This window comes from Zootoca vivipara, chromosome 14 (genome assembly GCF_963506605.1).
Source record: "Zootoca vivipara chromosome 14, rZooViv1.1, whole genome shotgun sequence".
NCBI lineage: Eukaryota > Metazoa > Chordata > Lepidosauria > Squamata > Lacertidae > Zootoca > Zootoca vivipara.
The window spans coordinates 20,671,728-20,697,079 of NC_083289.1; the positions used below are offsets into that span (position 1 = coordinate 20,671,728).

The window sequence follows — 25,352 nt, forward strand, 5'->3', positions numbered from 1 at the left end:
ATTCCCATCATCCCTGACCACTGGTCCTGGATGGTGGGAGTTGTAGTCCCAAAACATCTGGAGAGCTGAGTTTGCCTATGCCTGGTGTATAATGAAGGCGCCAAGCGAACTTTCCAAAAATTTTGATTTCATTTTTTTTAATGCAACAGCTGCAAAATGTGGAGAACTGAATTTCTGACCGGAAAAATGAGAAACAGGAAGAACTGGGAAGACAAGTCTCAGGGTAGGATCCTGAACCTCGAATGTAAAGGCATTCAAATCTTTGCAACAGAGAGAGGAAGAGGGGAGGGAAATGCAGCAGCCTTCAAGCAGGCACCATGGCACCAACACAATTTACCTGGGAATCCAGAGGAGGTCTTTCACAGGGAGGATCCTTACAGCCTGGAGGCAGCCAGCGTGGGTGCTGGCTGGTTCCAAATCATTGTCGGGCCCCTCGCAGGGAGTCTTAGGCTCCTGCGTCATGTCGGGCTCCTCACAGTCTGTTGAGAAAGGAGCGCTGGAAGAGCTTGCAGGGGAGCTCAGCATGCTCGAGGCGGACCTCGTCAAGTGGTTGACCGATGAGGAGGAGAAAGAGGACACAGAGCAATAGTCCGTCAGAGAGTCCTGGTGGTTTAATATCTGGATGCCAAGCTCTTGGCTGCGGAGGATCCCCACATCAGCCGAAACATTGCTCTTGGCCTCCGGGCTCTGGTCTGTAGCCAGCTCAGCGGGGATCAAGGCCGAGGGCTGCTGAATAGTGAACATGTCCCTCAAGGGGCTGCAGTCCCCACAGAAGTACCTTGCACACAGCTGGTAAGTGGCTGTGTAATACATAACCAGGAGGTTGGTTGCGTCATCCAGGCACCAGGCCACTTCCTCCCCGTTGCACTCCGAGCTGCACACAATGGACACAACCGTGGACGGCGGTTCGTAGGGCTCCAGCCTCCTGGCAATCTCCATGCTTGCACAGTCTATGATGAGGATCCCAGGGCCATTGCTGTACCAAACTTCGGCCCCGTTGTTGGCTGTCTCCATCGCTTTCACGGGGTAAGGGTTCTGGCGGGCGTCGTTGTCACTGATCTTAAATGTGGAGCGGTTAGCCGTGTGGGAGCAGAGGTAGCAGCAGCCGTCCTCGGGGATACCGTGTGACGTTTGGAAAACAGCTATCAGTCCGTCTGATAAACCAGCCAGGACAAGGTGGGCATTCTAAAAAGGCAGGAGAGTTGTTTGCTTTTTTAAAGGACTTTTTTTTTGGCAGTAAATTAGAATTCTAGATTCTCAACCTTGATACAGTGTTATAAGAAGTATAGGAACAACGTCATTGTATTTAAGCAGGGGAATTCATGAAGCTCTTGCGAGACGTTTTAACTTTTCCAGGGGCAGGTAAAAATTCCAGGTTTCCTACTTGTAAAATGTACAGTGGTGCCTCGCTAGACGAATTCCCTGTAAGACGAGTTTTTCGCTTAACAAAGAGATTTTTCGAGCGGAGGTTGCCTCGCTAGACGAATTCATTTTGTGAAAAATTCGTCTAGCGAATCGGGGTTTTCCCATAGTAATGCATTGAAATTCAATTAATGCGTTCCTATGGGCAAAAATAATAAAAAAATTTCAATGCATTCCTATGGGATTTCATTTTCGCAAAATGAATTGACTCACAGAACGAATTAAATTCGTCTTGCGAGGCACCAATGTATCCATTAATCCATTCATTTTTGTTAGCGACAAAGCAAAAACTCCTCAGGGTTCTGATTACTTTACCGATCTAGCTGATCTATCCACCCCACAACGAAAAAATTATATTTCCTTAATAAGAGTAACAAATGTAAACAGATTAGCAAAGTGCATTTTAGAAAGGTAACTGCCGGGGGACGACGACTGGAAAGTCCCCCACCCCCAGCATTTACCTTTCTAAAATGCCATTTGCTCATCTTTTTGCTTTGTTCAATTATTAGGCTCCATCCTGCAGGCCGACATTGGCAGCAGGGCGAGATCAGGTGATGGGGAGGCGAAAAAGATGTCTTTAGCCTGCAAAGAAACAAGGCTGTTTGATTCGGCTGTGTGTGCCTACTCCCAGCAAGGAACAGATTTGCAAAGCCAAACTGAGCAGGATTTAATGTCCTTCATGTCAGCTGACGAGCAGGGGAGTTAAATCCTGCTGCTTTGGCTGCAAGTGCTTATTTTCTTCTGGGAACAGGTGTGTGCAGATAAGGCAGAACTGAACTCCCAGCTGATGGCATGAGGACAGCTGCTTGACAAACGGTTAGGTCTGGGGGAAATGGCCTCACAGACATGTGGACCCTCTGGCAGGCCAATATCAACCTGCAGGCTGAAGGTTCCCCACCCATGGGATACAGAACTGTCTACAGAACTACATTTCTCACCATCCAAGATCCAATACTGTAATATGTATTTCGCAACACCAGAGACCTTTCGAAACTGTATGTTAAGAGTTTTGATTGGTTACCAATGTAAGCAAATTCCAGCTAATTTAATTGCTAATTGGTGGGAACATAAGTCGGGGCACTGCAGGAAGATGCTCATATTTTTGCAGGCATGGAAGTCCAAGAGTCTCTGGTCATGTAAGGGAAGGCTAGATTAAAGTTGCTAAAAGTTCTGAGGAAGTTATAAAAATTTGTAGCCAGGGTAGACCATCTTGTTTAGAAACACAGTGGAAGGAATCTTTGTGCAGCTCCTCAATTCCCTTCTGAATTACAGCGACCCAGAGCTCTATAACCAGAATGTATTTTCATTAATTCCAGAATGCCTAGCATCATACCCAGCAGTTTTCCTGACTTGATTCAAAATATATTAGAGTTAACAGCACTGAATGTGCACTGAAATACAGGGTATGGTTATTCCTAAAACTTCCAGCAGCAGGAGCTATAGTTGTACTTCTGCTATTAATACCAACTCCAGCATGCATTACTAATCTGAATAATTCTTTTTAAAAACAAGAAGAGGAGGAGGAGGAAAGAGTGCTTAAAAAATGTTTGGTCATCATTAATGCTTCACCTCTGAAAACCACTCTGCTTTACCTTTTTTATGACAGGGACTGCAAGGAAACAAGTGACAACTGCTGGAGTGTCCACACCCTTTTGTGGAACCTTTAGAGGACACATGCCTTGTAAGCTGTACACGTAAATCTTTTGATCCTGTATGCAAACAAAAGCATATATAGAAAATGACAATATAGAAACACAAGAAAACATGTTGTACACACTTTTTAAAAATTCAACTTGCTTCTGAAATAGGTGGGCACATATTGTCTGTTTTTAACTCATGCAAAAGTATTTCATATACAAAACCTATTTGTTAGATTGTAATAAAAAAATAGCTATTATAATCATTTTTTTAAAATCATGTGTTTAGTTTGTTGGGATTTAGGTCCTTTTAAAAAAAATACGGTACCGTCTGGGGGAGAACAGCCACCTGAGATGTCAGGCTGCCCATTTGAAGCATCCATGCCTTGCTGTGCTCTTCAACCCTACCAATTAACAGACTACAGCAGGCATTCGTTTAATGCATTTGATGTCTGAAGCAATGGAGTGCCGGCAAGTGAGCAGAAGAGAAACTATGGCTCCAAAACAGGTGACCCATAAGAAATACCTTGTTGAATAACAAATACCTCTGTGGCCGTCCATAGATAACTCTGAACTTTCGTTTGGCAGCACAGCTTCATTCCTGGACAGCTCATCCTTGCAACTTCTACCAGTCCTTTCTCTATGTTAACTACTGTGTAGTTCCTGGAAGGAGGAAAACAGAACTCATTCTAACAACAGCGCCAGAAATAAAGCCGGAAACAGCCATGAGTAGTGGAGAAAAATCATGGCTGTGTGTTTGGTTGGTTCTCGGATTCTATCTCCCGGGGCAACTTCCACACTGTTGCTATTATGAGGGCAGGATTCAGACACCTACCACCAAATTCAGCTTATGTGACTAAAGTGGATTTGGCGCTCTTGTGTAAGTATCTCACTTAAAAAGAAGAAGAAGAAGAAGACCAGACCTTTTGTGATAAGGAAAGTGATAGGAAAACACACTGGGGTGGGGTATGTAAAAATTGCTTGTGTACCATCCCTGCAAACCAATCGCAGCAATTGTTTGACAAACAGTTGAGGTTGTACAACCTCTTCACAAGCTTTGTGCTGACAAAGCAGGTTGAGCGCTCACCTGGAAGCAGCCCTGGTGTTTGGAGGTTCCCCACAGTGGGTGTTGTCAAGATATAGCTATCTACCTTCCCAGCTGGAAGATGGGAAAGGGAGAAAAAGTTCTTTCTGGAGAAGAAAAACGTAGCCAGTGTAGTGCTGAAGCAAGAATGGAAGACTAGGACCAGGGAGGGACAACAACCCAGGTTCAAACAAATCAACCTTCCAGCCCTGAGATTCACTTGGAAAAGGTGAGAATCTTGAATACTGCCTTCAGCTCCGTGGAGGAAAAGGGAAGATCAATGAGCAAAATACGTTTTCATTCCGTTTGGCTACCAAACAGTTGTACCCTCCAGGCCTATTTAGCACAATGAAAGATGATGAGGTTGGCTTGGTTTAAAGAGGCCAGAGGATCTGATACATTCTGGATCCTTTATCTATTTAAAGCTTCCTACAGTTTTCTGCAAAATGCATCAACAATTTTAAACAAGAAAAGTTCATTAAACTATGTAAGGAAGAATATATGTACATTGCATTGCGGACCAAGAATTTACAAATAAGTGAGCAGGTAACCAAAGGTCCACAAAATGCAAAGGGCCCACACATTTAGTATTGCGTTTGTTTGCTTAAGGGAAGGAAAGCCACCATGGCAATTGGATCAGAATGTTTTTAAAACAATGACACAGGGGTGCATTTCCAAGGAGGAACAGAGAGTTAGTTTTGCTGCTACTCACAATAAGATACTGTTTGCATTTGGAAAGGAAAAGCCACAAAACATCCATAAATTGATCACTGAATGCTGGATGTCTTAACCAGCCTGAGCACAAAACGTAACACATTAAAAATTTGAACCAGATGTGCCTTTTCTCGTTATTGTCCTGCCTTTAGAAAAACACCCCCAAAACCAGCATTACAAAACAACAGCAACAACCCTACCTATAACAAAAAGGAGAAGCCCAGGCATCAAAAACCTGGTCAAACCCAAGCATTTAATTATAACATGCAGATAAATTAGTAAGATGGGCCCCAAGGCTCTCATATACCTATCTATGGCTGGAAGGGAGATTCCTCCTCTGCAGGAAGGATCAGATGGTGTCACTAGTGGAGTTCTCAAATTCAGAACACTCTTCTAATCCTAGTTCAAGACAATCAAATGCCCTGGCTCAGGGATTCAAACATGGTTCCCCAAGTAAATAGTCCAGGCATCCCCAGACTTCGGCCCTCCAGATGTTTTGGACTACAATTCCCATCTTCCCCGACCACTGGTCCTGTTAGCTAGGGATCATGGGAGTTGTAGGCCAAAACATCTGGAGGGCTGCAGGTTGGGGATGCCTGAAATAGTACTTTTTTTGATGGCCCTCAAACTGAACCACCGAAACCTTCTCATTGTGGTGGATCCCACGAGGTCTCCCTTACTACATTATCCAATGTAAAATGCTCATTACAAGGGTCTCCGTTTTCCATCTGCAAAGAGAGAATACCCAACCTTCACTATGAATACAAGTGAGCATCTTCTGTATACAGCTCAAGGGATGTTGAGCCAGGGCTTTGTTTATGCCGAACTAAGGATGACAAGAAGGATCTAAAAATAAAAACAACAATACACAAACCTTGCATCTTCTTTCCCATCCCAGAATACGACTGTGCACTCTTCCCCTTGGGAAGAGAAGAAGGACAACTGCTTCCCACATGGCAGCAGGTACATGAACGTAGCAAAAGTAGGTTCTTTCATTCGTCCTATCACAGAGGTGGCCAATGGGCGCTGTGTGAAAGAGAGGACAGTGTAATGTGTCTATGAAATATTATGGTATATATTGAAGGACCTACTGCCCCCTTCAGAGCTCTGTGTCTCCTTTGAGGCACACACAATGCATGGAGCTCTTTGCTCCACTGGAATGACAGATTCACATAGGGCTACACACGAGTCTGTGAGGGAAACAGGGGCCCCCTAAGCATTATTTAAAAGTATCACCGTGCTCGAAATGTATTTATTTATTTCATAAAATTTACACCATAGCTGCCAAGTCTCCCATTTTTCATGGGAAACCCCCGGATTTTAATCCGTTTCCCGCTGTTATCCTGAATAGAAAAAAATAATCCCGTAAATCCCCTGATTTCCTACCTGCCAGGGAGGCTCCTTCTGCGCATGTCTGGACATGTGCAGAACCGATTTCGGGTGCCGCTCTGCCCATGTCTGGGCACCGAAAATCGGGCAGAGCTGCACTGGAAGTCGCTTCTACGACATGCGTAGAAGCGACTTCTGGTGCCGCGCCGCTGCTGATCCTGGACTTTTCAACGGGAGACTTGGCAGCTATGATTTACATACCGCTTGGTTGTAAAAAAACAACACACACACATTGTAAAGTGGTTTGCAAATAGAAAAAATGAATTATCGGAAAAACTGTTCAAAATGTCTATTTAAAACTTCAAAAAAAAAAAAAATAGCAATAAACAAAAAAAAACCAGATTAAAATACACTTTGACATTCTACATATCTGGATAGGGTTGCCTAAATGAAATCCCCCAGTCATTTTTGCATGCGTTTTCACCAACCTATGTATTTTCACCCACACTTTCCCTTAATATATGCATTTTATAAGCACATCGTTTGGAGAACTGCATCACAAAATCCGAAGTGTGAATTCTGACGGGTGACTAACAGTCTGGTTTGCATATTTTCGGGAAGCATGGATTAGCTAGGCTTGCTTTTACACTCCGTCTGGCAATGCGACATTGCAGAAGGGATCAAATGCCGGTTCAAGAAGTGCTGGCCCGGCAGAAGTGCGAATTAGCAGTTTCTAATTAAAGCGCAAACCAAATCCAATTTGTTCCGCACCCCTGCTAGGTGATCTGAAGCCGGCACCCACTCTCTCTGAACCCAGTCTACCTCACAGGGCTTTTGTGTGGATAAAATTACAAGAATCATGATACGCTTCCCGAGCTCCCTGGAGGAAAAGCAGGGCCAAATATAAATGCATTAACAAACCCAAAAATCCAAAATCCACGTTAGCGCAGTATTTTCATTAGCTCAGCCAAAATGTTGCAGGATCCTGTGCAGTTATAAAGTTACCCAGAATTCATCCTCGTAAAAGCAACACAAAGAAGGTGGGAGAGGCAGCAGCATACATTCAAATGAGGCCCTTTCAGGTGCTCTGCAGGTTTCAGGTTGCAGAGCAGCCTCCTGGGAACAGCTGCTTGCTTCTTCATTCCTGTTCTCTGCCTACGAAAGGAACTTGCCCTAAGGACAGAGGTGGAACTGAGTTAGCAGCTGGTTATTGTATTTGCAGAAACTGGAGGATGGGAGCCCTCATTATTTGCTCTCTCTCCTTCGTAGGAGGTCTGCTTGCAACCTGAAACCAGCAGAGCACCTGACATCTGACTCTCTGCTACTGCCTCTCACGCTCCATCTTAAACAAAGAGCAGACAAAGAATCATAGAACTGAAGAGTGGGAAGGGACCCTGAGGACCATCTAGTCAACCCCCCCTGCAATGCAGGAACATGCGGCTGTCCCATACAGGGGATCGAACCTTGGTGTTATCAGCACCACGCTCTACCCAACTGAGCATAGATGGCTCTCTTCATTCCAGCACTTTAAAATCACCCGATGAAGAATTCTGCGAAACTCAAAAGCTTGCACTTTTCTTGTTTTTTACATTTTGGCTAGCTTAATAAAAGTTAATGTGGATTTTGGGTTTTTTTTTTTTTTGCTGTGAGTCGACATAATTTGAAATAGGATGCTGGCCTAGGTAAACTTTTGGGCTGATGAAAATGTATGAAGAGCCCTGTTTGTAACTCAGAAAATGGTCAAAAAGGACCCTGTTGTGCCAATACAACCTTCTCATACCTTTTCGGGCTTAGTGTCCCAACATTCCATCATCAACGCCTGCATCTGATGGAACTGTACCTCTTCGGGCTGGCCCAGGACAGGTCGGATCCCCTTGGATAGCTTCTTAGCAATTTGTAGCTGGTGCTGGCCAAGCACAGGCCGCTGCCCAGACAACACCTCATAGAGCACCATTCCAAAGGAAAACATGTCCACCTAGGAGAAAAATACATGCCCATTACAGAGATCTTTGCATTTCGGATAAGCTTTGGAATCACACTTTGAATACTATGCACAGTTGTATTCTTAATTTTTTTTTATTTTTGCAAATTTTGTATACGATTTGATTGTCCTAAAACCTCAAAGTGGTTTGCAAAAGAATAAGAATAAGAAGAAGAAATGTATCGGCCAAAAAATAAATATTTATAACAGGGGTGTCAAACTCAAATTCATCGGGGGCCGCATCAGCAGTTTGGTCACCCTCAAAGGGCCGGTTGTGTCTGTAGGACTATGTGTCCACTCTTTATTATCATAAATTATTGTCACTGCATTCAATTATTACTGTTTTTTGTAATAATGTAAGCTCATTCCCGCCCCCACGCGGATCACATTCCTGCGTCATGGCGCGTGTGTGGGAGGGGATGTAAACGAGGGAAATTTGAACAAAAGGTGGGGATCGACGGCTTCCGGGGGGGGGGGTCAACTAAACCTTCGGCAGGAAGGAGAAAGCCACTGCTGGGATTAAAAACCTGCAGATGGAAAGAGGGCTTCCCTCTCCGCCCTACGCACACCCAAACCCCGCTAGGCAGGATGCCACACGCTGCAACCCACCCCATGCTTTGGAGAGGGGCAGGAACATGCGGTGCAGCGCCAACTCCCTGCTTTGCTTTTGCATCCTCCCTCCTCAGCGCCAGAGTCCCTTCCCCTCGCGCTGAGGGAGGGCAGCGGATTTCCCGAGGAGGAAGGCGGCGGCAGCCCCAGCGGACGTGCATCTTCGCCTCAGAGCTGCTCTTCCCCCCACCCGCGCTGTTGTCGTCTTCGCCGCCGCCTCTCCCTACCGGGACTGCAGGCAGAGGAGGCTTGAAAACCTCCCCCCCCAAAAAAAATCCCCTCCCACCTACTCAAACCGCGAGGCGATTCCATCTGGAGCCCTACATCACGAGGGGCTGAGAGGAGGCGGTGGCAGAGCGGGAAGAGCAGGAACCCGTGCTGTTGTCGCCGCCTCCCTCCCGGCCGCCCCCGGGAATGCAGCCGAGGAGAGGAAGGGAAGCGGCGGGCGGTGGCTCCCCAGTGCCGCCTCACTCGCTCTCGGAGACAACAGCAAAGCCCGCCCCCAAAAAATCCAGTGCTGCTCCGTCCCAGCACCAACTTTGCTGGCGGCGCCTGTAGGGCTTTCCTACCTCTTCGGCGGGCTTCCTCCTCCTCCTCCTGCATCTCACGTCCCCATCTGGTCGCTGTGCCACTGCCTCCCTCAGCCTCATTCGAACTTGAAATTCCCTGGCCAAGGCCGTCAGCGCGGCTCCAGCGCCCCGGCCTCCGCCTGCAGCCCTGCCCCCGGTTTTGACCCTCGGCCAATCACAGGCTCCAGAACTACTGTCAGCGGGTATTGTCGGCGGCTACGCGGGCCACATGACAAGGTCTGGCGGGCCGGATTAGGCCCCCGGGCCTTGTGTTTGACACCCGTGATTTATAACATTCAGAATACAATTAAAATCAGAAACCTATTTTACAATCTGTTGTGCGACAAAGTTACTAACTCCTCTGTTGGTGCAAAAACATTTAGCTTACTCTGGAACAAGTGTATCAAGTGACTTTAGCATAGCGCTACATTGGATACAACCCATCATTTTTGAAACATCTTGGCTCTGGTTTCTATACCTAAGATCAGGGGTGCCAAGTTGGATAAAATATTGGGGGGGGGGGTCCAGGTAAGCCCTGCCCCGCACAATCGATCCCAAGATACACACCATTTGAATGGTTATGCCCATCAAATTGGGGGTCCCCAGCCCCCTGAAACATTTTATGGGGGAACTGAAGGGGCCTTGGCCGCTAGGAGTTGGCTCCTATGCCTAAGATAGGCCCTTTAGTTCTGGCTGTGAATTTATTCCACAGACACCTGAGACTTACCTTTTCATCATAGACAATCCGAGGTCGTATCTCCGGGGCCTGGTACCCTGGTGTGCCCTCTACTCCCAGAGCGCCTTCGTGAAAGGACTGTCGAGATATCCCGTAGTCAGACAGTTTGATATTGATGCTTTCCTTCACATCTAGAGACCAGACTAGAATGTTGTCTGACTTCAGGTCACAGAAAATGATGCTCTTCTTGTGGAGGTAGGCCAGGCCTGCTGCTATCTGGTAGGCTACTTTTAGGGTCAACATGTGCCCTAGTGGCACAAAGGATGCCCCTATAGAAAGAGAGGGGAGAAAATATCACTTGGGAGGGGGAATCGCTAGAACTGCGGCCCCCTCCTGCAAAAGACCTGCCATCGCCCCCTCCAAAAGGACCGTATGGGTCCAACCTTAAACCACAGAAGGACTACCCACGTTATTACCTTTAGAGCTTTCTGACAAGACGGTGGTGAGGCTGCCCAAAGGAGCCAGCTCTAAGGCGAAGCAGAGTGGGTGAATGCTAATCCCAATCAGGGAGACGACACATGGGTGCTGCAGTGAGTGGAGCATGCTGGCTTCCTGGCGGAACTCGGAGAAGTTCTTCATGGCATCCATGGCCTGCAGGTGCCTCAACATGGAGTCTAAGCAGAGGAGACAATGGCTACTGTTACATTATTTTATGCTGCAGGGCATTGGCACAGCCACAGAAGAGCAGCCCTTTGGAGCAGAAAAGACTATGTATGTGACCACGGCTGTGCGGATGTCATTGGCCCAGAGATGGAAAGAAGATAAAGTCCCGACCAGAAAAGAATGGCACTTGATGGATCATGCTGAAATGGCAAAAATGACTGGAATAATAAGGAATCAGGACGACCAAAAATTTAAAAAAGAATGGGGGGGGAATGATAATTTATCTTAAAAACCATTGTAAACAGTTAAAATTGTTAGTAGGATTGGAGTAACGCTTGTAGTTTAATGGTGAATTTTGGATATAATGGAGATGCAAAAGACTTGGATTAGTATAGATGCAGGAGGAAATGACTAACAATAGGACCCACAAAGGGGAGGAGGGACGTCCAGGAGATTCCTTGGAATCTTGTTTCTTATGTCGTATGTTGGATATGTGATTGGAAAACTGCAATGTGAAAAACCAAATAAATAATTTTTTTGTTAAAAGAGTCCATTTAATCCAGCATCCTGCTTCTGACTGAGTAGCAGCCAAGATACTTCTGGGAAGCCTGCAGGCAAAAAGGGTCGACGGCAACTATTCCCACCTTTGAAACAAACCCCTGTGCTCATTTCTCCACACCTCAGTTCCATGCACTGCTCAGACCTCTGCCCTGTAGCAGACTAGATCAGGCTTGCTGCTTTTATTCACACGTGCATGTTGCACAAAGATTTATTAGAATGCAGCAAACCTCTCCACCCCTTCCACACAAACACACACCCAAAATCCCCACACCAAGATGCACATTCTTAATTGTAAAAGCTGAATGGTACCTCAAGTATGGAAGCTTGTTTGCTGGTAGGCATGGATAGCTTTTGGTGGCAGGGGAGGAGGACCCACAAGGGAACCAGTGTGGTGTGAAGGTTATAGGGTTGGACTAAAACCTGGAAGACCAGGATTCTAATCCCCACTCAACCATGGAATGCACTGAGTGACCTTGAGCCAATCTCTCACTCTCAGCCCTACCTACCTCACAGGGTTGTTGTGAGGATATAAAACGGGCAGGAAGAGAACCTTGCATTAACAGCAACCTTGAGCTCCTTGGAGGAACGGTGGGATACAAATTTAAAAATGAAATGTGATACATAAGGGCATATTCACCTGTAGCCGAACCAGCAGAACTCTTGCATTTTTTAATCTGAAATCGCTTCACGGCCACTGGCTTCCCTTCGTACCGCGCCTGATATATAACCGTTCCGCTTCCTCCTTGGCCAAGAACATTGTTTTCATTTTCAGTGTATTCTAGCTTTCTGTTTTCTAGAAACAATCTGCCGGCCACGCGTGTGAGAGAAGGGAAAAGAGACAGAGAGGAAACTTATGATTGGGAATGAAGAGATGCACACATTGAGTCGTGTGCAAGAAAGCAACATCAGGCTTTGAGGTCACCCACATCATCTCCAAATTCTCCGGAAAAAGACAGCAAATGCTTTCACCCCAGCTATTTGCTGCCTAGAGCTGTGTCCAACAAAACATCTTTCTTATTTGCTTTCTCACTCATGAGTGACTTGAGGTGACTTGATGATGCGGGTGATCTCAAAGCCTGACGTTGCCTTCTTGTGTATGCCATGTATACATTTTTGCACAGCAATTTCCCCTGAAATAATGCAATTTTGTACATTTTGTTTTCACCCATTTCAGCACTTTTATTTTTATGCACGCTTTAGTATAAGAATTTTTTTTTTTTTGCACACGTGACTTGGCTGGAGAACTGCACTACCAAATTCGGAGAAGTGCAAATTTCCAAGGACAGCTTTGTCTCGGTTTGTGTCATGTGTTTTGGAACATGCAAATTTGGTAGGCTCGCTTTTAAATTCAAAAACTGAATTTTTCCTCCATCTCTGCTTGCAGTACGTATGCACAAACGAGTAGATCTGAGAAATGAGTATGGCGGCAAATGGTCAGGGAATGAGAACTGGATACAGTAGCTCTGGGGAGGGAAAAAGAAAAGGGACATTAGTATTACCTGGCAGGAAAATCTGTCATGAAAAGCTCAGGGACCAGTTCCTGTAAAGGGACAGGTATGGCTGGGTGGTGAGCACAGGTGATGCTGTCCAGCTCAATGGCGGTTAGGACACAATCCTCCATGTTGAAGTATTGCATGTCTTCCGTTTCCTGGCTGCCTTTTTCTTCTTGCCTTTTAGGGGTGGAACAAACTGGGCAAGGGACATATTGCTCCATTAACAGAGTCCCGTCACTCTCTGTGGCTGTGAGTGCTGAGGAGGAATTAAGAATCATCATCATCATCACTGCCCTTCCATAGATGTCATGAAACCATGCTCAAGGTGGCTTACAACATGAAAAGATTTAAGTACAGACAACCCCTGTTTTGTGCACACTATTGTGGTCATTGCACATGTCCCGTCCCACCCCGTTATGCCCTCTTCTGGGTCTGAAAACAACCTGCACATGCATGCTCGTGCGTTCTTTCAAAGTGCGCAAAAAGGGAAATGCCTGTAACTACAAAAGTAAAAACATAAATCAAACACCTTTCACTCAAAGCTAACTGGACCCTATTGATGAGTCTGCAGTAAGGGTATTTCAAGCTTCCAGAAAGGAATGTCTTTTTTAAGGGAATTACAATGGAAAAATTCACAGGACAGGACAAAATCTTTTTATGAAATGAGTTCTCTGGTATGCAGAGAGCTCAACCTCATAAAGGGAGGGCTTTGTGTTACACAGTTTGACATTTAAAGCAGGGCTTTTTGCTTGTAAAACAGAGCAAATTAGCATAGCAGTTTCCTCTTTTTCAGTTTGTTTTTGCCAAAACTACATAATTGTGAAATAACAGACTCAGTGCTTAGTTCATTTTCACTGGGGATGCTTGTATTGGTTTCCATCCTTCTCTTGCCTACAATTCAAATGCAAAACCTACACTCTGACCAGAATTTGCATTTGATTTGAAAAATTGTTTTACACTCTACCCTGCATTAGCAACATTCATAAGCTATCATGATGGCTACCCAATTAAAGAAATCACAGGTCAATTAATCATGTGAATTTTAGCCAGCAAATTAAATGTCATGAATGTGTACACAAGCAAAAACAGTGGGTGGTCTCCAATGTTAGTTCTACTATGAATAGGATTATTGAAAGCAATGACGAGACTAACTTAAGCCTATCTATTATATTTAAGTTGTTGCTGCTGTTGCTGTTCCACTGGCTGCCAGGGCATGCATGCAGCCAATGCCCTCTCAGCCAGCGAGGGACACACACCGGAGGCCACTCATTGGCCAATTTGAACTTCAGCAGCTGGCGGGAACTCAAGCCAACTGCCCGGGTGGCCAAGGGGAATTCCCTCAACAGCCACCTGACCATTGCCTGGGATGGCAACCAAGTGCAACAGCCGCCCACCTGGTGGAAGGGGCAAGCATTGATTGTTTTTATTATTATTTTTAATGATTTTTATTGACATAATTTAAATAGTACAGAATAATAAATAATTAACTTTATTCTTTCTTTTTTTTAAATAGTGTTTCAACAAACAATATTTTTTCAACCCTGAGGATGTACTAATGTCAGAAAATCACTAGCCTGGAATCATTATTTGTTGGTCAGCAACATTTGATCGATTGCACAGTGAGATTAATTGACTGCTTAGTGAGATTACCATAATTACTTAGAAGACCTTTCAAACTGACTCTATTAGGCAGCAGATTTTATTTAAAAATATTGCTTTTGATAGTACTTATACAAAACAATCATGACCTTGCCGACAAAGGTCCGTATGGTTAATGCTATGTTTTCCCCAGTAGTGATGTATGGAAGTAAGAGCTGGACCATAAAGAAGGCTGATGGCCCAAGAATTGATGCTTTTGAATTATGGTGCTGGAGGAGACTCTTGAGAGTCCCATGGACAGCAAAAAGATCAAACCTATCCATTCTTAAGGAAATCATCTCCGAGTGCTCACTGGAAGGACAGATCCTGAAGCTGAGGCTCCAATACTTTGGCCACCTCATGAGAAGAGAAGACTCCCTGGAAAAGACCCTGTTGTTGGGAAAGATTGAGGGCACAAGGAGAAGGGGACAACAGAGGACGAGATGGTTGGATAGTGTTCTCGAAGCTACCAACATGAGTTTGACCAAACTGCGGGAGGCAGTGGAAGACAGAAGTGCCTGGTGTGCTCTGGTCCATGGGGTCACGAAGAATCAGACACGACTAAATGACTAAACAATGACATACAAAACAATCATATAATATTGCACAACCAGCTTCTGATTCCCAAAATGGCTTTAGATATGCATTTCATGAACATTTGTGTTTTCTTCCACTCTACGGATCCAAGCCCTCCCATGCTACTCATATCATGAGTGACATTTCGCTCGAATATCAGATTGTGAGATATGGTATGAAACTGATCCACTCAATGGACAAGAAATTGAAAACACCCCCTGGGTGCCCAGATCTTCAAGGATGCCTGAAGTGCAGCTCTCTGGGTCATGGCCAAGCCATCGTTGCTGTAAGCCCACTTTTTCGGAAATGATTCTTACCTGGAAACCATTGGTCTATTAGAGAATTGACATGATCGGTGATGAAAGCCATTGCTGAAAAATCTCTCATGTCTGACTGGCAGATGATTTTAATGCCGCCGCTTTTCTTCTTCTTCCAGTTTACGTTGGAAGACTCAACACTGCAAGGAGAAGAAACCCGAAAGATGTGCTTTTGAGAAAGGGACGGGAGAGCAGGATTGTTACAGCAATTCCTGTTGAGTTTCAGCTGCCTGGGGTCTTGCACAGTGGAAGTGCACAAGCTCCATCTACAGACGGGTCCCAGATTCAACCCCCAGTATTATCTCCAAAAATGATTCACATCAATAAAATTTGGACTTGTGATGGCCCAGCAGCCAGATACAACCCTGGAGGCAATCCTATATAGGCCCCGTGGCGCACCCTTTTTTTGTAAGCAGTATAATGGAAATAAATCCAACATTTTAACATTTGAGATTGCTTTGGGTCTTGTGAGAAATGCCCCTGGTTGTACCTGTCATGCCTCAACCATTACCTCAGGTAGCCTCCATCAAAGGTGACAAACAGCCCCTCTTGCCAGTAAATGGTGTGGTTTCTTTTCACCCTGAAAGTGCTGCATCTGTTGCGCTGTGTGCCTGTGAAGCTGTAGACAGCGGCTCTCTTATTCCTGCTCTTGCCCGTCTTCTTGTTTTCAACGAACTGGAATATGAGAAAGAATTCAGAGAATCAGGTGCAAAGTCTTCTCAATCCGCACACATATGCTCTTGCTGCCAGCCACACATTTGGTACCCTGTTTCTCATATTTTAAGACATACCCATAAAATAAGCCATAGCAGGATTTTTAAGCATTCAAGGAATATAAGCCATACCCCGAAAATAAGACATAGTGATAGGCACAGCAGCAATGCCGGCCGCGGCAGGAGGAGGAGGAAAAAAATAAGACATCCCTTGAAAATAAGCCATAGTGTGTTTTTTTGAGGAAAAAATAAATATAAGACATGTCTTATAATATGAGAAACACGGTAATTGGAATGGCCCTTGCTCGGAGCAGAATGCCCCAGCTGTCTCTCTAGGGAGAGCTGGGAGTAACTGCTGCCCAAAACTCTGGAGTACCATTGTAAGGCAGTGCTGAGCCAAGCAGTCATGGGTCTGGTGTAGGATAAGGCAGCTCCTTAACTACCATTTATTTTGCATATTTGTCTGTTATGTCCATTTGTTCTCTATATGTTCAGGCACTTCTAGATAAATTGTTGCCGAGCTCAGCATGAAGGTCCCTGAGGTGAGGGTGTCAGGCACCATTTTGAACCGAGCTGGCGGACCAAAACATGACTTTGTCAAGACTTCACCTGTTTTCTTGTGTGATTGGTCCAAACCTGCTAAGAACAATATCCATTAAAAAAACACAGTATTTGGGGGTTTCTAATAAATCCTGGGCAGCGCTGGGAACTCCCCGCTAGTGTTCTATACAGAGTGCAAATTTCCTCCCACACATTGCAAAATATTTAAATATCATCTAAGAGGTTTTCCAGGATGGAGAAGGGAGAGGTGCATGCAGAAACTAGAATACTGTACAAAAGTAAGATTTACCTTTGTTGCCCCACCCACTTTTTTCTGGCCCCGCCCACCACTGGCATGTGGCCCCCTGAAGGTTGCCCTGAGGTGAATGTGGCCCTTGGAATGAATGACCAATTTTCCATTTAATCTAACAGAGCTGGACTGCACTCTGCATAGCCACTCAGGAATGATGCTAAGCTATTTTTAGCATCAGTTTGTTTTTTTAAACTGCATATTCATAAGGAGCCTGATAAGCTCCTGCAGCCCCCTGGCATCATTCCTGTCATCAGCACTGATACAAATCAGCTGAACAATTTGATGTGATGACAGGATAACAACAAGATAACAAGATTGGGTAGGTAATTACACAGATTGCCAATGAAGTTAATACTAATGTAATCAGTGTGCTGAGAATTAAACTAGTGCCAAATGCATTGCCACTGAGAATTTTAAGCAAAACAAACTGGCGGTGACAATCATGTTTGAAAAATCTTTGCGTGAGGATAAACAAAACAAAAGAAGTCTACTCCAACTTGTTAGCGCACATTCTAGAACTTGTGCCAGACTGCTCCCAAAATGCCCGTCGTTGTGCAAGGTGAAGGGTGGGTATCAGACAGGCATAGGGCTTGTATATCGCAAGGACCCTTCAGGAGACAATGGGACCCCCATTAGGTAGTGTCCTGCTGCCCTGCCTTCCTTTTTTCCTTTTCCCCAGAGGAGGAGAGAGAACATAAGAGCCTGCTGGATCAGGCCAATGGCCATCTAGTCCAGCATCCTGTTCTCGCACAGCAACCATTTACTTATACAGGGGACAGTTGAGGTGGACAATGTTGGACATTTGGGTGCAACTCAGCTTGCAGAACACGTCTTGGAAAGAAAGAATTAAAACAGAGAGAAAGGGACCTCCAGATTCCTAGCCTACCTATGCAGATCTCTCTTTCCTTTGAAATCTAAACTAACACATCAAAGGATGCATCCTGTATACAACTTCCTCCTTCTCCTCACTCTCCTTTATCAACACTTCAGGATGAGAGGTAATCTTGGGTTTATCCTCGGAAAATAAAGGAGCAAGCACAACTTCCTTTGTTTTCTCTAGATGTAGCTAGTTAGCTCAGAACTAGAAACTTTTCTATCCTTGTTACGTGCTTGCTGTGATAACTAACTTGCTTATTTCTCTTTTATCAGAATCTCCCTGTGTGATTGCAACAGGTAAATTCTACTCTCTGGCCAAATGTACAAGCCATATGCTGCATACCAAAGTTCGATAAATCTGTCCCGTGGCCTTGACAACACATTTTCCGGAGTTTTCTCTCTCGCAATGCTTTTGCTGATTGCAGCTATTCAATCCATTATTTTATTTTTAAAAAAACCCAACTTTAAATGGTGCTTTATGTTTTACGGTGTACACGATCTTGATATTTTATGATACAGTAGTATAGAAATCCTTTAATAAATAAACTTAGTAAAGTCGCTGAGAACTGAGCCCATAGCCATTTCTTGTGGTCTTACCCTGCGTTCTGTTTCTTGGTCACACTAGAGTGTGACAGAAGCAACATAGCACAAACAGGAAATGGCAGGTGGGCATTTTAGCAACAAATCTTGTCATGTAAGGTTTCATCGTATACTAGGATTATTTTCTAAGAGTGGTTTTTTGTTTTTTGTTTTTGCTTCTGTTTGCATCTACCTACCTGGAGGTCCATCTCTGCCAGACTTATGAGCATCCGGGCTATGAACCTTTGCCAAAAACCAACGGGAACAAAACTCATCTTGAACACCCTCTGGATGGTGTTGGTTGTCCGGTGGCGAAAGCCATGGATATCGAGGGCTGGCTTGGCAGGAAGCAAGTGGGGAAGGAGGTAACTGAAACCAAACGAAATGTTCAGATTCTGAGTTGTGGCTCTCAGAGCAGCAAATGGCCTGCCTGATAGAACCTGTTAAGTTTTGCTGTCAACAGCACAGCCAAAATCATATACGTTTTAAACTTCCGGAGCAGCACAGGGCGGTACAATACTGTGGCTCTGTGGGCTGCTGCTTTTAAAATTATGCCATGGAAAGAGACAAGCAAGGAACAGACGTAGCTTAGAGGCTCGTCTGTTGGAATGGATTTTGAGTGCCGTAATAATGTGGGATGTTTGCGTTGCTAACCAAAAAAACGAATTCCCTTATTTTATTTTATTTTAAAAAACACGATCAGGTGCTGAAAGATTTCTTGATTTCCCTTAAGCCCAGCAATGTGCCGAGGTAAAAATGGGCTGATGGGAAACTTCTAATGAACCAACAGCTACCTCAGGAACCTGTTGCCAAAGGCACCTTTACCTGTGCAGTTTTATGCTTCCTGATGAATTCCCCCCTATGAGACTTGGGTGGAATAGATTAGGCTACTGTCCTCAGAACACCTCTCAGACTTGGGAATCTAAGGATACCATTCTTCTTATGGGCATAAAAATGTAAGGTGTCATCACACACTTGTGCTTTCATGGCCACCAATAGGAGGACATCCCAACTGCAGCATGAGGAACGGCTGGATGGCCCTGGTGAGTTGTTTAATGGAGGGAGGAGGGACCTCGAACTTATTTATAGATAAATAAACAGCACATTTTGCCATAACAGCATCAAAGTGCAGGGGCAGATTTAACTGTGCTTGAGCATCAGCCGCTTGTAAATGGCCCGGAACATTCCAGAGTACATTTCTCAGCCGACAGCAGCTTTCGCTCTCCCCTTCTTGGCCAATGAGAGGGTTGCAATTTCGTCAGGCAATCTAGACGGTAATTGCTAGCAGCCTGTCAGAGGTAACTAACCATAGAAACGGTGTCAATAAATGGCAACAAGATTTGCCTGAAGATGCAGCAAAATAAGTGAGGAGGGGCTTGAAGAGAGTGGTGAGGGGCCAAGGGACAAAGTAATAACCTGTTTCCCTGCAGGAATTTCCTTTGCAGAAAAGAAAGAGAGAGGAGCAAGCCTACAAAGAAATCTATGGTAAATGCTTCTGAAGCACAGATAAGCTGCCAGCTTCATGGGTGTCAAGCAAACCTTTTGTTTTTAGTTCACAGAAGCTCATTATGTCAGCATTTAAGAACTCCTTTCCCCAGGACATGTCTGGCACAGATCTTCCCAAATTCCTTTTGGTCGGACCCAAAGGTCTAAGGCCCAATTTCCTCAGCAGAAACAATGGCTGATGTGTCTTTCACGAGAGCAAGTTCCTTGTAATTATTTTCAGAAACTCTCTGGAACAGACAGATCTGAGGGGTGTGTGTGTGTGTGTGTGTGTGTGTGTGTGTGTGATATGGACATGATCCATCAGGGAAGGTAAGAACCTTAGCAAATCTAACCAACTTTCCTCATGCTGCCTACTAATATATTGTTATGAGTTTGGAGGGGTTTTCTTGGGGGGGGGGAATCAGTCTGGATGACGCCTTGGTTCCCTTCCAGGGCATGTTTAGAATCTAGGAGAAGAGCCCCCTAAAAGGGCCAGACAAGTTTCTTGGGAAGATAATGGCTTTGACTGGCCAGCTTACTGCTATTTGCCATGTACAAAGAGGTCTGCTCTGTTGCCATAGTGACAAATGGGTAAGCTTTTGCCCACCTTACTTGGCTGAATGCCACTTCATCCTAGGATGAAGAACAGGCCAAGAGGGGCTGTGTATGTGACAGCTGAGAGTTTTTGCTGATGCTGAAAGAGCTAGAGACTCGTCTTGCTCTGTGCTGGAAACCTAATGGGGAAACCAGATCTATGGTTAGGGTTAATGCAGTGAGTCCTTCCATCCTATGCTCAGGTTGTATATGTGTGTAAATGAAACTACGTACCATAGAATCGTGGAACTGGAAGGTACCCTGAGGGTCAACTCCCTGCAATGCAGGAATGTCAACTAAAGCATCCACACTTGACGCTAGGCACCGTGTCTCTGTCACAGTTAAGCATTCAATGACGGGGCAGAGCAGAGCTGGTGGGGTCTGATGGTGGCCTGACCAGGGTTTCCCCCAGACCAGAGCTGTGAGGGATCCAGGGAACATCACTGCCCTGTATGTTGCCCAACCCTCTACAATCTAGAAATCTCAGCTAAATCATCCATGATCGGTGGCCACCCAACCTCTGCCATCCAACTGAATTCAAAGGGTTTGGACACAAAAGGGCGGTATTCAATTAAGTTTTACTCGGAGGAGAACCAAAAATATCAATGAACATGCCTACTCAAGGGCCATTAATTTCAATAGGTCTGCATTGAGTAAAGCTTAGTTGAAGGCCATCCAAAAGCCAGCACCTGACATGCACACTTTGGAGTTTGTTGTGCCAACACCTGCAATGAACACCCGAGGCCACCTCTCTCTGGCCACATCCCCACTGTAAAGCGCAGTGACAACACTTTACCAGCCATGGCTCCCCTCTAAGAATCTTGGAAACTTGTCAAGAGTGCTGAGAGTTGCTAGGAGACCTTCACAGAGCTACAATTTCCGGAGTGGTTTAACCATCAATACCACAGGGAACTCTGGGAACTGCAGAGCTGATTGACATATTAGGAACATCTATGAGGGCAATAGGGGGCAACTCTCAGAACCCTTGATGAACTACAGTTCCCAGAATTCTTTGGGGGAGGGAGTCACGACTGTTAACAGCAACTCTCGGAACCCTTGATGAACTACAGTTCCCAGAATTCTTGTGGGGAGGGGGAGAGTCATGACTGTTAAAATGGTGTCACAGTGCTTTAAATGTATGGTGAGGATGTGGCCTGTCTTAGTTTGTCTCCAACTGCCCGAATAAGCCACGCCCCGGCGACAATTACCAGTGTACCTGTTGTTGGCTACCGGCAGTGCAATTTCAAACTTGGCAAGGAACTGGAAATACTGTTCCTCCGTCTGTGTGGTGAACCCCGTCCCAACCAGGAGCATCCGGAGGTCCTCCGCTTTGATCACACCGTTCTTCGCAACTGACTTTGAGCTTTTGATGTTGAAGATCCTTTGCAGGCACTCCGACAGCCAAACCGGGTCGAGGAAATAAAGGTTTCTCAATCCGTGACTTGTGTCTGGGAAGTGCAGCAGTGTCCCTGTTTCGATCAGGAAATTGATTGCTGTGGATAAAGGATGGTGCTAGGTAAGCTATGAGCACAGGAAGGAGGTTTATCAACCTCTCCACTGGGCTGTATTCAACTTATCCGCAAGCTCTGAAAGTCTGATTCTGGAAAATATAAGAGACATTGGGGGGGCTGTAGGAAGAGCTGCAGCTCAGCATTACGGCATTCACTTTACACACAGAAGTCAATCCCTGACATCTCTTAAGTAGAACTAGAAGAGACTCCTGTCTGAAAGAGCCACTGCTGGACCATGTAGACCAGGGTTTCCCAAACTTGGGTCTTCAGCTGTTTTTGGACTACAACTCCCATCATCCCTAGCTTTCAAGACCAGTAATCAGGGATTATGGGAACTGTAGTCCATAAACAGCTGGAGACCCAAGTTTGGGAAACCCTGGTGTAGACTGATGTTCTCCCAATGTTGGGTCCCTAGTTGTTGTTGGCCTCCAACTGCCATCACGCCTGACCATTGGGCTAAGGTGGCTGGGGATGATAGGGGTTTTAGTCCAGCAGCATCTGGGGACCCAGCATTGAAGAACACTGGTGTAGGTGATACTGAGCAAGGTGGACCAATGGTCTGTTTCAGTATAAAGCAGCTTCCTAGTTAGCCAGCTGACCACACGAGAAAGCTCTGCTGGGTAAGTAACTGAAGCCACCATGGTTTCTCCACCAACTCTTTGAATGGGTAATAACACTCCTGTGGATTATCTCAGTGGTCAAGCTGGAAAGTAATGTTTCAGCCAGTCCTTTTGTAAATTCAGGGTGATGTGATGCACCCTCAAGCAAAGTGTACGCCCACAAGAAAAGACACACATTCAAAAATACCGAACATGCTGGTTTCCAATAAGTTACTACATGCAGGCATACCAGATTGCAAGTCTTCATAGTCTTTGATGTCATTGCCTCGAGTGTTCTCTACGATTTGCTCTATTTCCTTGTCTGTTAGATACTGTACGTTGTCGTTTTGACTTCTGTTCAGTTGTTCAGCTATGATGGATCCTTGGAGGCTCAAGTAACTCCTTGGGATCTGTTAAATTACATTGAAAACCAATTATGCTCTGAACGCCGTGGCTCCGTTCATTTGTACATAGCGTTTCATTTATTCATTTGAGGATTCAGAAACCAATTCCCAACAAACGTTTCTGAAGCTGAGTATGCAAATGAGAGGGGGAAATGGTGAATAAAGGAGGCATTGTTTTTCATTCTGCCCCACTTTCTTCACCAGCAGCAGTGTTTCCTTTCCACTGCAGTATGCCTTCTGCCAAGAAAACGTTATTCATGTCACTGTCCATTGTGACAAAATTATATTACTTACATGAGTTCTGATGTCATTAAATTATTCTGTCCCAATCATTACAGCATGATCATATTTGCTGCACTGACTTAAGTTCCAGATATGGGACGAATAAGTGAACATTGGCAATTTCCGCTACTCCTTTTGTTGGAATTCTCTGACATAGAGAAGGGATAGAGAAGTTTCCTTCTGCTGCTATAATTCAATGAGAAACATTCCTGCCCCCATTTGCATGAGAATGAGGTTACACCACAGTTCTGTGCAGAAGTAAATTGATGTATGAGCAGGTCTATTCTATACTGAGCAGCCTGCACCAAACTACCAACCCAGGTGTTTTTCATGCTCCCTCCACCTCCAATCTGAAAGACTGTGCAGTCGGTGCAAACTTCTGCTGCGAGGAAACCTTCACAGGTATAAGCTGCTGTTTGTGACAATGGAGGTGAAGCTAGAAGAGTGCAGCCCCCACTTGAAAATATTGCTTCTGAACTGTATTAATGCTAAAGCTAAAGGACCCCTGGACGGTTAAGTCCAGTTGAATTCAACAAGGGGGTGCAGCGCTCATCTCCGCTTTCAGGCCGAGGGAGCCGCCGGTTGTCCGCTGACAGCTTTCCAGGTCATGTGGCCAGCATGACTAAACAGCTTCTGGTGCAACAGGACATTGTGACGAGTGCCAGAGCGCATGGAAACACCCATTTACCTTCCCACCACAGTGGTACCTATTTATCTACTCGTGCTGGTATGCTTCCGAACTTCTAAGTTGGCAGGAGCTGGGACAAAAAAGCAGGAGCTCACCCCATCGCATAGATTCAAACTGCCGACCTTACGATCAGCAAGCCCAAGAGGCTCAGTGGTTTAGACCACAGCGCCACCCACGTCCCCAGTATTAAAGAACAGAAGAAGAGTCCTGCTGGATCAGGCCAATGACCCATCTAGTCCAGCATCCTGTTCTCATGGTGGCCAACCAGATGCCTGTCGGAAACCCACAAGCAAGACTCGAGCACAAGATCACTCTCCCCTCCTGTACTTTCCAGCAACTGGTATACAGAAGCATTCCTGCCTCTAGGTATGGAAGCAGAGCACAGCCATCACAGCCAGTAGCATTCATTCTGAATAGGGCTCATACGGGAAACCTTTAACCATCCGAAGCTGACGTGGGCTTCCACTGCAGGGAAAGATACGCACCAATCTCCCAACAAGTCTCTGTGAGCAAATAGAACTCCCAACGTCCTTCATATGGCAAGTGATGGTGTAGATCAGCTGGCGCAGCCCATCCAGGCCTTCCAGAGTCCTGCAGGAGAGCTCACTGCAAAGAGAAACCACGAAGATAAGATATCCTTACTCAACCAAAGGGCTGTTTCTCCACACTGCCATTTTTACCATCTGCCTGCCACTCCATTCCATTGAAGAGATATGCAGTGGGAGGAGGGCTGCCACACAAGCACAAGACGCTGAACCCATAATACAACACAACTGAGTTGCAAAAAAGAAAAAGGGGCTTTGGCCAAGGCACTGGTGAGTCTGCAGCAATATATTAGCATCACAAACACCAAGATTCTGTACTGAGGATGCTGTACTTGGGCTGCAAGTATCCTAGCTGGTATGGATTGCTGTTGGACCCAATTCATCTACTGCCTAAGTACCAGAGGCACGGCTGTAACCATGGCAGTATTCTGATTCAATCTCCAAGTGGCTGGGTCATCAGAGCCAGCATCAATATAGCTGGAAAGAGGTGGCTGGTGAATCAGTACAAGCTGCAACCTTATCCCAATTTATTGGTTTTATACATTAAGCCCTGCAGAGAGTTTGTCGCATTTACAATTTGGGGTGGGTGGGAGAATGTGACATCGTACTTACTGTAAGTGTTTCATTGTGATGTCCGGGAAGCCAGTGGCTCTCGGGCCAGAAGGAGATCGACAGAGAGCCAGGACGTATGCTCTCAGGGTGGCGATCCGTTCAACGCGGAATTTAGTTTCGATCAAGTCAAGGTGTGTCCCCACTACCAGCACAACTGAATTTGGAGCCTTGGCCTAGAAAGAATTTTTAATTTTTATTTGGCCCAAGGAAGCCTCACCGGGTTCAAATGCAAGGTGATCTGTTTATTGAGCATCCACCCGGATTCCTTTGCACAAAGCTTGCACAGAAGTTTTATGTTCCCTCCTTTATTGAATATTCATTCTGATTTGTTTGCAGGAGAAA

At 45.4% G+C, this 25,352-nt stretch overlaps 1 protein-coding gene across 3 annotated transcripts in view; it reads right to left on the reverse strand.

Annotated features, from left to right (window-relative positions):
• The window catches only part of LRRK1 (leucine rich repeat kinase 1), an 81,263-nt gene that overhangs the window by 3,260 nt on the left and 52,651 nt on the right, over nt 1-25,352 (reverse strand). For all 3 annotated transcript variants that reach the window (XM_060282940.1, XM_060282939.1, XM_060282941.1), the window contains exons 17-32: nt 25,011-25,183; nt 24,339-24,459; nt 22,730-22,889; nt 21,586-21,862; nt 18,488-18,659; nt 15,781-15,944; nt 15,270-15,409; nt 12,745-12,994; nt 11,883-12,049; nt 10,498-10,695; nt 10,073-10,350; nt 7,967-8,161; nt 5,732-5,883; nt 3,605-3,722; nt 3,015-3,131; nt 338-1,185 (exon numbers count right to left, since the gene is read on the reverse strand). In XM_060282940.1, the coding sequence (XP_060138923.1) occupies nt 338-1,185; nt 3,015-3,131; nt 3,605-3,722; nt 5,732-5,883; nt 7,967-8,161; nt 10,073-10,350; nt 10,498-10,695; nt 11,883-12,049; nt 12,745-12,994; nt 15,270-15,409; nt 15,781-15,944; nt 18,488-18,659; nt 21,586-21,862; nt 22,730-22,889; nt 24,339-24,459; nt 25,011-25,183 (3,530 nt within the window). The remainder of the gene's footprint in view (nt 1-337; nt 1,186-3,014; nt 3,132-3,604; nt 3,723-5,731; nt 5,884-7,966; nt 8,162-10,072; nt 10,351-10,497; nt 10,696-11,882; nt 12,050-12,744; nt 12,995-15,269; nt 15,410-15,780; nt 15,945-18,487; nt 18,660-21,585; nt 21,863-22,729; nt 22,890-24,338; nt 24,460-25,010; nt 25,184-25,352) is intronic.